Source organism: Danio aesculapii, chromosome 15 (genome assembly GCF_903798145.1).
Source record: "Danio aesculapii chromosome 15, fDanAes4.1, whole genome shotgun sequence".
In the NCBI taxonomy this organism is placed as follows: Eukaryota; Metazoa; Chordata; class Actinopteri; order Cypriniformes; family Danionidae; genus Danio; species Danio aesculapii.
Window position 1 is genome coordinate 7,673,074 of NC_079449.1, and position 12,850 is coordinate 7,685,923.

A 12,850-nucleotide genomic window follows, 5' to 3' on the forward strand; every position below is an offset into this window, starting at 1 on the left:
GTTTCTACGGTGCACCACGATGCAGACACGGACAATTCGGTATCGGTTCAGTAATAATCATGTCATTTATTCACGTCATTTATCTCATATGCAGTCTGTCGCGAGGGAGGTGAGTGTGGGTATTTACAACACTGCAGGCGCCAACTACTTAAAAATTTCACTGCGTGTGTGTTTTCTGGAAAGTCTTTCACTGGCACTTACAGCAGAAGCCTCTATTTCTCTGCGATTGAGGGAATGAAAATACTTCATTTCTCTCTCTCTTACTGTGGCCCATTTCACCTGCTGGCGTGACTCTTCCTCCCCTCTCTTTTCTTTTTGGCTGTATGCATTCCCGCGGCTGTATTCTGTGCATTGTCGCGGGACCCGACCAGATTTCATGCGGCGCGGGAATAAATTTCCGAATAAGTGTGGGAGCGGTTGGTAACTCTGGTGTAATTTTAACAGGAGTGGGCGGTCTCACAATATCGCTCTCGAGCGACTGAGCAAGCAAGCGTGCATGGCTTGTGTGTGAGTGTGCGTGCATGTGTGTTTGTTTGGTGCTGTCTATGTTTGTGTATGTGTGTGAATGAAAGACAGTGTGGTGCTGTGTGTCCGTGTGTGTGTGTGTGTGTGTGTGTGTGTGTGTGTGTTTGTTTATACAGACAGCTTATTATAGCCACCCCCCAAAATACAACACTGTGTATGGAAAGCATCGTTAATGCACCGAAATATCGAATTTAACCGAATCGATGGCATGATAATCGTAACCGAACCGTGAGACCAGTATAGGTTCACACCTCTAGTGGGCAATATCAGAGGTTAGAGTATGGACGCTTCTACACTTCGAGTTTTTACCAGAAATAGTAAACCATACGGGAACCTTTAGCGTACTCTTTTCAACATACTATGATTTGGGACATACTAATTCTACTTTCAAATACTATTTAGGATGGATATTATGGGACGCAGCATTAAAGCTGACTGAAACAAAATAGCTGATGGAGTATACACTAACCTGACTACATCAATTATTATCCTTTTTAAAAAGAGCCTCATATTGTGCATGTACGTGTTTGTATCTAAAAAGTTTATATCAATATATTTTATTTTTGAACCACCAGATAGCAGTCTTTGTACTTTTATTTCGGAGTGCAGATTGCATACGATTTATTAATATTTCATTTTTAACTTCTACTTTCAGTATTATCTTTGCTTGAACTGACCCGATCTAATCCTGTTAATAAGAAATGAGCCTGCTCCTGAGCAGGTTTGAGCTACCAGAGCTGACGCTGTGACAAGTCTCAGATCAGTTTTGAAGAACTAAACGATCCTGGATCTCCTCAAATCATCAATAACCAAATCCAGCTAATTGAGTAATCCATGTACGAAGAACGGACCCCTGGTCAATAAAGCAGATTAGCAAAACGGTGAAGCTTTAGTGTGTTTAAAATACATGAGGATCCTGCTGCAGAAAACACCACTAAACCATCACACTTTGAGTTCAGTCTGTCCAGTTTTTATTTTATTTTATTTGGACTAAACATTAGGCTGAAGTGTGTGGTGTTATATGTGGTCCCTCCGCTCATGACGTTATCAGTCTCGGCAGCACTTCACTTTTTAAGGTTTTTTTTCTGGAGGTGTCAGATTTTGCTTTGAGGGTCAGTTTTGCGTTTGAAGCTGATTCTAGTCATGAGTAGTCAGGCTTTCTTTCTTTCCTCTTTTCTCCAAGTGTTTTGACTGCATTTCCCTCTCTAGAATTGCACAAAAGCTGTTTTTATTCTGCCACCGCTTTGTTCTTCGGTGATGTGTGTGTGTGTGTGTGTGTGTGTGTGTGTGTGTGTGTGTGTGTGTGTGTGTGTGTGTGTGTGTCTCTCTCTCAGTGTGTTAGTATGACTGTCTCTCGGTTTCTAACATTGTGTGTGTGTGTGTTTACATTTGTCCGTCTGTGTCTGTCTGTTGTTTCTCTGGCTGTCTGTCTCTCACTTTTGTGTGTGAGAGAGTTTGTTTGACTGTGTATGTGTGTTTTTGTGTATGTCTCTCTATCTCTTATTGTATGTGAGTGTGTGTTTGCACTGTGTGTGTGTTAGCCTGTCTGTTGTTTACCTGTTTGCGTGTTTGCTCTGTGTGTCTGAATGTGTGTTTGTGTCTCTCTCGTTGTCTTTCTGTTGTGTGTGTTTGTCTGTTGTATACCTGAATGAGTGTGTGTGTCTGCCTCTTTTTCATTGTCTTTCTGTGGTTGTGTCGTGTGTGTTTGTCTGTCTCAGTCTGTGCGTGTGTGTGTGTCTGTCTCTTTCTTTCTGTTTGTTTATCTGTCTGTCTCACACTTTGTGTTTGTGTGTCTCTTTCTTCCTGTCTGTCTCTTTCTCTCTGTGTGTGTGTGTCTGTCTGTCTCTAACTCTCTCTCTCCCCCTCTCTCTGTGTGTGTGTCAGGTTGAAGCGTTCTCCCCTTGGTTACAGTGAAACAGTTGCTGCTGCTATGGAGTTGAGTTCCTCCCAGTGCCTGAGGAGAGGTGCTCATTTTGGAAGGTGAGTTTTCCCATCATGCAGTTCAGTGGCGTGACAAACCCCCCCCCACACACACTCCTGTTTGTGCATATATGAGTGAGAGAACGGGATGGCAGGAGGGCAAATGTCTGTGCTTGAATGAATATATTCATTAGAGAGCAGAGAGAGAGAGAGACAGGACCCTGCCTGCAGATCTGATGTGTCCCACACACACACACACACACACACAGAAACCTCACATACTGAATCCTTAAAAGACTCTACAAATATTCACTCCTTTTTGTTTTATCTGTGGTGAAAGGTAATATCATGTCTGCTGAAATATAAAGCATTAATAATGCTGTAATAATTAAATTATATATATATATATATATATATATATATATATATATATATATATATATATATATATATATATATATATATATATATACACTTACCGGCCACTTTATTAGGTACAACTTACTAGTAGTACCGGGTTGGACCCCCTTTCGCCTTCAGAACTGCTTTAATCCTTCATGGCATAGATTCAACAAGGTACTGGAAATATTCCTTAGAGATTTTGTTTCATATGGACATGATAGCATCACACAGTCACTGCAGATTTGTCGGCTGCACATCCATGATGCGAATCTCCCGTTCCACCACATCCCAAAGGTGCTCTATTGGACTGAGATCAGGTGATTGTGGAGGCCATTTGAATGCAGTGAACTCATTGTCATGTTCAAGAAACCAGTCTGAGATGATTCACGCTTTATGACATGGCACGTTAAGTAGCCATCAGAAGATGGGTACACTGTGGTGTGATCATGCCATGTTCATGGCAGTGGTTTTCCAATTCATTGTCCAATGTTGGTGAGCCTGTGCGAATTGTAGCCTGAGAAGAAAGTTGGACCGGTGTACCTAATAAAGTGGCCGGTGAGTGTGTGTGTATATAAATCTTTAAATCCAGTAGAAACATTTTTTCATTATTGGATAATATTGAAATATAGGAAAAGACTTTTTTTTAATATCAAGAATATTGATATTAGTTTATATATGTAATCATATGTTAAATGTTTTTGTAGCATGTTTAGCAGAAACCCTTTTAGCAGAAACCCGTAGCCTAATTTAATCTTAGTTGAAGGATAATATCATGCATATACTGAAAAATATCAAAATAACACTGACAATACTGCTACAAATAAAATCTAAAATACTATATTTAAATGTTAATTGTATACCAAATATAGCATACGCTTTGTTTTTCTTTTACTTTCTTTTTGGAAGCCTGACAGCACTTTATGGTTCAGCTTTTAGTAATAGTGTCATATTTTGCTGTGTTATTATTATATAATATTTAAAATATACTACTAACAATACGACCAATAACACTGGTAACTGTAAATGTTTTAGGTTTTCTTTAATTTAAGTGGACTTTTCACATTTAAATGTCTTGTGCTTTATTACAATCAAGATTTCTTGACACAGTTTTAGTTTTATTTAACAGTCACAATGTTTCAAATCTTTTTAATGGTCAACAAAATGTTTTCCAGCACTATGTGAAATACAGAATTCTGATTGCTAATCTATTACACTTTACTTTTGTAATAGATCAGCTAATCTATTACACTTTACACCATTTTGAGGGATGTAAACAAAAACAATGGTCCCAGTCTATTTCCTGTTTTACATTGTTAATTTCTGTAGCTTCCGAGAATCCAAAAAGAGCCACATATTGATAATGTTATGACAGCTGTTTTAATATAAGTTATGATCGAAAGCCTCTTGTTACAGTTTTGAAATAGTTTGATAACAAGCAGGAAATGTTCATGGGCCAATGACATCAGCACATTGAAATGGTCTATTTATCTCATGTCTCTCTCTCTTTTCACATAATATAATGCACTGAATTTCTTTTACAGGCACTTGGTGAATTTCTTCCTGGTTTTGACCCAGCTGGGCTTCTGTAGTGTTTATTTCGTGTTTCTGGCTGAAAATATTAAACAGGTATGTGCGGCAGTAGAGCTCTAGAAGATAAACATACTGTATTTTTCATCATTTGCTGAAGAAATCAAATATAAAAGCAGCATCCTGGTGTCATTAATCTTGCAACCTGAGCTTGTGTGGAGTTTTCAGCGGAGAGGCTGAGTGAAAATGTGTTTTAAACCAGGAGTGCAATACCTAGTTCAACCACTGGGTGTCAAACTTACATACTGCACCTTTAAAAGTGCTGTGCGGATGTTTTTGACTTGTTTGCGATGTAAACAGACACGAGTAACATGCAATTTTCAGACGGAGCTCTAAAGATGCATAAGTTTGTTTGCCTGTAAATAAATAAGTCAAATATAATATATTTTGTTTGCTGTAGGTTATGGAGGGCACACATATGAACTCGACTGCAGAAACTGTGCTGTTATCCTCTAACAGCTCAGAGGCGAGCGCTGTCTCTTCTGTCGCAATAGATCTGCGCCTCTATATGGTCTTCCTCCTTCCCTTCATCATTGTGCTGACCTTCATCAGAGACCTGCGCAACATGGCCGCTCTGTCCGCCATCGCCAACCTCTGTATGGCCATCAGCCTCATCTTCATCTTCTCTTATATACTCAACGTAAGTCTGTTAGGTCTGCGTGATTTGGGGAAAATCGAATTACATTGTTTTTTTGTTTCTCTCCTGAAGAGATTTTCAGATTTGAGTTTTTTTTTTTTACTAATGTGATGGTGCTCTATACTAGTTTTGAACAGCAGATGGCGCTCTAGGCTAGTGTTTAACTGCAGATTGTGCTCTTGGCTGGTTTATAACAGCAGATGGAGCTCTACGTTAGTTTTTTTTAAAAGCAGATGGCGCTCTATGCTGGTTTAGAACAACAGATGGTGCTCTAGGCAAGTTTTTAACTTAAGGTGGCATTCTAGGCTAGTTTATAACAAATGGCACTCTAGGCTGGTTTAGAACAGCAGATGGCGCTCTATGCTGGTTTATAAGCAGATGGCGCTCTAGGCTGGTTTAGAATAGCAGATGCCGCTCTATGCTAGTTTATAAGCAGATGGCGCTCTAGGCTGGTTTAGAACAGCAGATGGCGCTCTAGGCTGGTTTAGAACAGCAGATGGCGCTCTATGCTGGTTTATAACAGCAGATGGTGTTCTGGGCAAGTTTTTAACTGAAGATGGCATTCTAGGCTAGTTTATAACAACAAATGGTGCTCTATGCTGGTTTAGAACAGCATATGGCACTCTGGGCTGGTTTACCACAGCAGATGGCGCTCTGCTGGTTTAGAACAGCAGATGGCACTCTTGGCTAGTTTATAACAGCAGATGGTGCTCTATGCTAGTTTTTTAAAATCAGATGGTGCTCTATGCTGGTTTATAACAGCAGATGGCGTTCTAGGCTAGTTTTTACCTGAAGATGGCATTCTAGGCTAGTTTATAACAACAAATGGTGCTCTAGGCTGGTTTATTACAGCAGATGGCGCTCTAGACTGGTTTATAACAGCAAATGGTGCTCCTATGCTAGTTTTTTTAAAAGCAGATGGTGCTCTAGGCTGGTTTATAACAGCAGATGGCGCTCTAGGCTGGTTTAGAACAGCAGATGGCGTTCTAGACTAGTTTATAACAACAAATGTATGGCCATCGGTTGGTAAAACCTGAACTCAGAATCAATTGAAGCAAAAATAGCGATGTATTCGGACAGATTTATTTTCCTCAGCTCTATTTTATACTAAAGGTTTCTGGTGTGCTGTGGTTTTCGTATGGATATGATTGACGATTGTTTTTTTTAATGCTGATTTTGATGCAATTTAAATATAAAAACTAATAATAAATAACATAATAAATATGAAGTTATTATTTTAATTAATAATAACCATAAACATATTTTAAATACCAGTTATGCTGGGGTTTAATAATTATCCGTCCACTTTAAAACACACAGCACATGTATCAATAAAATTAAAGTCTCTATGATTCTATAAGTGCACATCTACTTTTGCAGGTTAAATATGCTCATTGTAGTGCACAATGGATACAGGCTGCCTACAAGCTAGTGCTGAAAACAATTCATTGGCATTTAATCGCATCATAAATAAAAGCTTGTCTTATTTAGTTAATTCATGTGTATGTGCTGTCCATATTTATTGTGCATGTACACTTAAAAAAATGCATATATTATGTGAATACAAACTTTTGTTTTGGATGCGGTTAAGCGTTTGACAGCGCTAGCACAAACTCAGCATACAAACTCTCACCAATTGCATATAGCCACCAAATCAGATTGGAGCTATTTCTTGTATTCAGCAGACTGTCACTGCTGTGGGCGACTGCTGCGTCTGAGGCTCACACTAGATCTTTACTTTATATTGTTCCTATAAGCCTGTGTGTGTCTGTCAGCCTTAATATTAGAAAGAAAGACTGCAATTACAGTCATAAAGTGAAACTACATCACGCCTTTTACCATCTCTGACTCTGTAGGATTTGAGTGATCCCAGACGTCTGCCATACGCCTCCACATGGAGAAAGTTCCCCTTCTTCTTCGGCACAGCCATATTTGCCTTTGAGGGAATCGGAGTGGTGAGATTATGATTCAGCTTTCATTTATTCATCGATAGATGTACTGAATGTTGGTTTATCCTTTTGGTTTTAAAGGAGTAGTTCAACCCAAAACTTTAGTAAGTGTAACAGTTCACCCAAGCAGTTATGCACAGTGTATTTCAGCCTCTGATAGACTTCAGCTGAAAGTTTGAATGTTTTCAATTTCATAAGGTTTCTTTTACAGCATCGATAATGTAAATTAATTAAAATATAATCCATTAAATAGGCTTGAGCAATAATTTAGCTGTTCAAGTGTAACTCAAGGTGAAAGGCCATTTAAACTGTCAGGAGCAGCTGTGAAACTCCATTTAAAATACTGGGGTAAAGTAAATTTCCATATTTCACAGACATGCCGTGGAAGAATGTAACTTACTGCTGTGCTTCTTGTCCAGTCTGAGACCCACTTTATATCATAAATCAATCAGGCTTAATCAGAAAATCACAAGTAACCCAGATTTTGAAAGCAGTGTTTTTAAAATGGCACGACAGTTCACTGGAAGCACTTGAGCTGGCTTACTGAAAATTCAAACTTATTTCAAACAAGATATTTTGAAGGACGTTGTAGGGTTGTTAAAAGTACACCGTTATGGGCTGAACAATTAATTAATTGAAATTGAATGAAATTGAGATTCAGCAAAAGTGATTCTCATGCACATCTCGTCAGATCTGTGATCAGTAGTAAATCTCATCTAAATCTATGAAGTGAGTTTAGAGTAAAGACATTATTAATTGTGGTATTTTCCAACTGAAAGCAGTTGCTGGAGTGTTTCTGCTGATTACAGACATGGCTTTACTCAAAAAATGAGCATGAAAGTCATCTGTGATTACTCATGCAGCCTTAACAGAGATACACGGACACTGGAGTGTTTGAAAGTCGTGTCTATCAGCTGATCCGTCTGAGCGGAGCTGTGCGATCCACTGACGGATCAGCTGATAGACGTGGATTTCAAACACTGCAGTGTCCGTGTATCTTTGTTCATGCTTGAAGTGTGGTGAAGCAATAACCGTCAGAGAATACTTCACAAGCTATGTTTCCATCCATAAATGCGAATTAACTTTATGCGCAAAACTGGTTAATCGCATAAGACCAACGAATAAAGCAGAGTTTCCATCCAATGAGTCAAAACGAACAAAATCGTCACTTCCTGGTTAACTGGAGCCAAATATTAACAGTAAAAACAGAATTTGCCGTGGTATGAGAAGCTGTGTGTATCTTTTCTTTTTTTTATTAAATGACTTGCACTTAAAAAGGCAATCCTGACACGCAGTGAACATGCAATGGCCTCAGATGCGGAGCACAGCATCTTGATTCTGGAGGTAATCAATAATATAATAACACTAATACTGAAATAGTTAAGCCGTTTTAGAATGAACAAAACAACATTTCAGATGTTTTACAGTGTGCTCAGCCTGCTGGTTTATCCATTCACACACATTTTTTATCATCACATGATCTCCGATAACAAAATCACATGACTTTTTTTTTTTAAAAATGCGCATACTGGAATTTGTGTGATTTTAAAAATGTTTCTATTGTAGTTGCGCATCTTTACTTATCAAAAAAATTTTTTATCCTACTAGGTTATACGCGTATGTTTTTTATGCGCATCTTGGCGTTTCGATCAACCATTTTTTAAATTCGCATAAAATCAGGTGGATGGAAACGTAGCTACAGTCACAACATTATCTGTTGAACACAATGGCCAATAAGCAGTGTTTAAGAATGGGCTCAACAGCTCTCAAATATTAGCTTGAATTTTAAAAGTTCAGTATTGATTGGTAGCAAAGTTGATGTCTTTGTCAAACGTAGAATGTTGGTATTTAAATAGTTTGTCCTATTTTCTTCCATAGTATTTGAAATTATTATGGAAGTCAATTGGGACCAGGAAATTCAACCTTGAAAAGTTGACACAATCTGCACTTTATGAAGCACTATTGAAATAAAAGTGACTCGGCTTCACCAGAAGTGGTTTGTTTACCCTCAAAATCTCTTTTTTTATCCTATAAAATTGGTAATAAACAGTTTAAGAACAACAAAAACCTTACAAATTAGATTTTTGGGTGAACGGCCCTCTTTCAGTAAATTAATTATATTAGAAAATGTTCTTGCCTTTTCCACTTTTGTTTAATTTTCTTTCCACTGAACTTGTTGCAGTCCATTGTGTGATTACAAATGATATATTAGAATTTAGTAACTTGCATTGCATTTATTCCAAAACATATATCATTTATTAATGTATTCCCCAGGAATCAAACTAATGACCTAAGACTGCATCCAAAATCACAACTATGACTTTAAACAGTGCACTAATTGAGAAATTAGCCAATTGTAGACATTAAGAACATTCAACCAATCCCACAATGCACTGCAACAACAAATGTACAACCAATGGCTAGTGAATACCCAAAATGCCCTGTGTGAGTATGAGTCTTGTATCTGACCACAAGATCCTATCAGCGGAATCCTATCAAGTGTAAAGCTGCGTCCCAAATGGTACACTATACACTATGCACACTCAACAGCATAGTATATGAATGTAGTGTCATCCCAAATTGAAGACTAATGTTTTTTTTTTTTACTAAGTGGAAATTCAAACAGTTTCCCAGATGACGATAGATGGTTGCCAAATTAGTGAAATAAGTGACCAAACTACCAAATAACAGCTGCCATGAGTATAACCGCATTAACCATCGGGAGGCGCTATAATCACTCTCATAGGAGAATTTTGCTTTCACAATCCAAAATAAATAATCCAACATCAGTGCCCGAAAGCTCCGCCCCTTCCGCTAAATAAGCGAAGCAGCAGCCATTGAGTGTGTGAAGTGTCCAACATTCCACACGACTTCTTAATGGATGAATAAGTGCATCATTCGGGTATTTAAAGTGCACTTATTCTTTTTAGAGTTTTCAGTGTGAACTCACTACATGCACTATTTATACTACAATTATACTACAATTTATACTACAATTTGAGACGCACCTTAAGTTTCTAAATAATTTCTTATTTTTAAATTAACCTTTGTGTACATGAAATAATGTACTTTGTCTCGAATTACGAATAGACAATTCGATAAGTGTAAATAACATTTAGTTTCAAATCGAATCCGTCTGAGGGATTTATCAACCAGCAAAGCACAAACAAACGGCATCCCTTTAGTGCGTTCAGTGCTCCAATTCACTCCCTCATTTTCATTCACTCCTTTGAGTGCACTATATTAGTGGTCACATGTAGTGAATAGTGAATGATGCGAGTTGGGATACAGCCTTGGTGTTTCTATCGCCATGCTTTACTATGTTAGTCCAGAAATTGGTCAAAGTTATGTCTTTTAGAAGGCAGCATCATTGTGCACACCATTATTTTTCTTTTCTCACTGACTGGGATTGTGCATGTTTTGCCTGGAGTGCCGCCACCAATCAGCCTTCTCCATTTATCTCTCTTGTTTTGTTCTTGTAGGTTCTTCCATTAGAGAATCAAATGAGGGAGCCGAAGCGATTCCCTCAGGCCCTCAACATTGGCATGGGCTTCATCATCGTCCTTTATGTAACGCTGGCCACTCTTGGCTACCTGCGCTTCAGAGATGACATCAAAGGCAGCATCACGCTAAACCTTCCACACGACTCCTGGTAACAAACATTCTTTACGGTTCTCCATAATGACACTAAAGGTTGATCATTTTGTTTTAGGAGGACTTCTTAAATACATTTATGAAAAAACTAAACAAACAACAGCAAAAAAACCCTACTTTTCCAGTAATATCCAGCAGCATCAGCTTTTTTTCCATAATTTGGAGAAAATTATGTGATCAAAATTGCTATTTAAAGTGTGATTTGCTACCATTTAATAAAACAGCTACAGGTTTGATGTGGTGGTTTTAACAGCACCAAAGAAAGACCAAGCATAATCACAAAGTAAGCTACACTTTGCTACTGTTTATTTAAAACATTGACTACATTTAAATGGACATCAGTAATTAAATCATTTGCCTTAATCTGAATAGGACAATATTATGAGGAAGGTGTTTACATGAGTTGCTTTTTTGAATGTTCCATTCATGATTTTACATGTTATAGCACATAATTTGATATACGTTATTGCGTCATCATGATATCCACATTTTCTCTAGAGTTTCATGTAATTTCGGGTGTTTCATTTTTAATTTCTCGACTTTAACTGCAGTTGGCACTTTCATTCTGGTACATTTTATGCATGCCGCCGTGACAAACAAGATATTTGATCCGAGTAAGAACTGCTGGAAATGTGGTTTCAATGAAATCTGAGACCGCACGCCATATGGGGAAACGCCGTCTGCATTTCGCAGTGCAGGTGTCTGTGGTGCTTCACTGATTCGGTAGGTGCAGAGAATAGTGTCAAACAGCCGTGTGTGTGTATAGACTCCCGTCACAAAATGTAGTTAAAATCCTCCACGATGGTATTGCATTGACTGTGGTGTTTACATGTCTGCACTGCAGATCGATAATGCGATTAAATCGGCATACTCCACATGTCTTGCTTAGTTCGGTTATGACCTTAGTTGGATTAAGGTGATCAAAAATCGCTGTTTACATGGTAGACTCTTAATCAGAGTATTGTAGTATTAAAATCGGGTTATTAGTGTCCATGTAAACGTACTCACTGTTGACATTTTTTTCCAGTAATGCTGTCAGTTGTCATGACAAAGTTGGAAAATAACTACAGTATTTTAAATTAAATTATAAATAAAATCTTATACAAAGATATCCAAAACCTTAACATTTAGATTGTTACATTTTTCACATTGTTCACGATAATGTGCTTCTGTACTGTCAGAACTATCAAAAACGATATGCTTGTTATTATATTTGATAGCACTTCAAAATAATTTGAAAACTGCACTCTTTCCAATTGCACTCTTTGTAATTGTCTTAAATGAATAATCATGCCGGCCTAGAGCATACTCTGCTCTGATTGGTCAGATCATGGCCACGTCTGTTATTATTGGTTGAAAGTGCACTGTATATAATATACACTAAATGAAAATTTGCATATCTGTGTTTCAGCTCTTCTTCAGAACTTGTAACACAAAACAGTACAAATGGTGTTTATCACTTTAAGTGGAAAAAACTCTTTTTAATATGTAATGTGCTGCGACTGTAGATAAACATACAGTTGACATACAGTTCAACAAACAGTTAAGGTCGCAATTATTTGCCCTCCTATGAATTTTTATTTGTTTTTGTTTTTTTATATTTCCCAAGCTATAATTAACAGAGCAAGGACATTTTTACAGTATTTCCTATAATATTATTTCCTCTGGAGAAAGTCTTATTTGTTTTATTTCTGCTAAAATAAAAACAGTTTTAATTAAAAAAAAAAAACAAACATTTTAAGGTCAATAGTATTAGCCCCCTTAAGCAATAATTTATTTCGATTGTCTGCAGAACAAACAATCATTATATAATGACTTGCTTAAATGCGAAGCCTTTAAATGTCACTTTAAGCTGTAAAGAAGTGTCTTGAAAACTATCTTGTAAAATATTATGTGCTGTCATCATGACAAAGATAAAATAAATCAGTTATTAGAGATGAGTTATTGAAACTTATGTTAAAATAACATATGTTAAATATAAATTAGGGGAAAAAATATAGAGGAGGGCTAATAATTTTGACTTCAACTGTGTGTAACTCAAATATTGACTTAAAGGGCACCTAGGTTACCCCTTTTTCAGATTTAATATAAGTGTTTTGCGTCTCCAGAATGTGTCTGTAAAGTTTCAGCTCAAAACACCCATCAGATTTTTCATTATATCTTTTGCAAGATTCAA

At 37.3% G+C, this 12,850-nt stretch overlaps 1 protein-coding gene across 1 annotated transcript in view; it reads left to right on the top strand.

The window, feature by feature from the left end:
- The window catches only part of slc36a4 (solute carrier family 36 member 4), a 55,631-nt gene that overhangs the window by 18,466 nt on the left and 24,315 nt on the right, over window positions 1-12,850 (top strand). Inside the window, exons 6-10 of the mRNA XM_056473611.1 lie at window positions 2,410-2,505; window positions 4,389-4,473; window positions 4,835-5,074; window positions 6,928-7,026; window positions 10,503-10,672. Of these exons, the coding sequence (XP_056329586.1) occupies window positions 2,410-2,505; window positions 4,389-4,473; window positions 4,835-5,074; window positions 6,928-7,026; window positions 10,503-10,672 (690 nt within the window). The remainder of the gene's footprint in view (window positions 1-2,409; window positions 2,506-4,388; window positions 4,474-4,834; window positions 5,075-6,927; window positions 7,027-10,502; window positions 10,673-12,850) is intronic.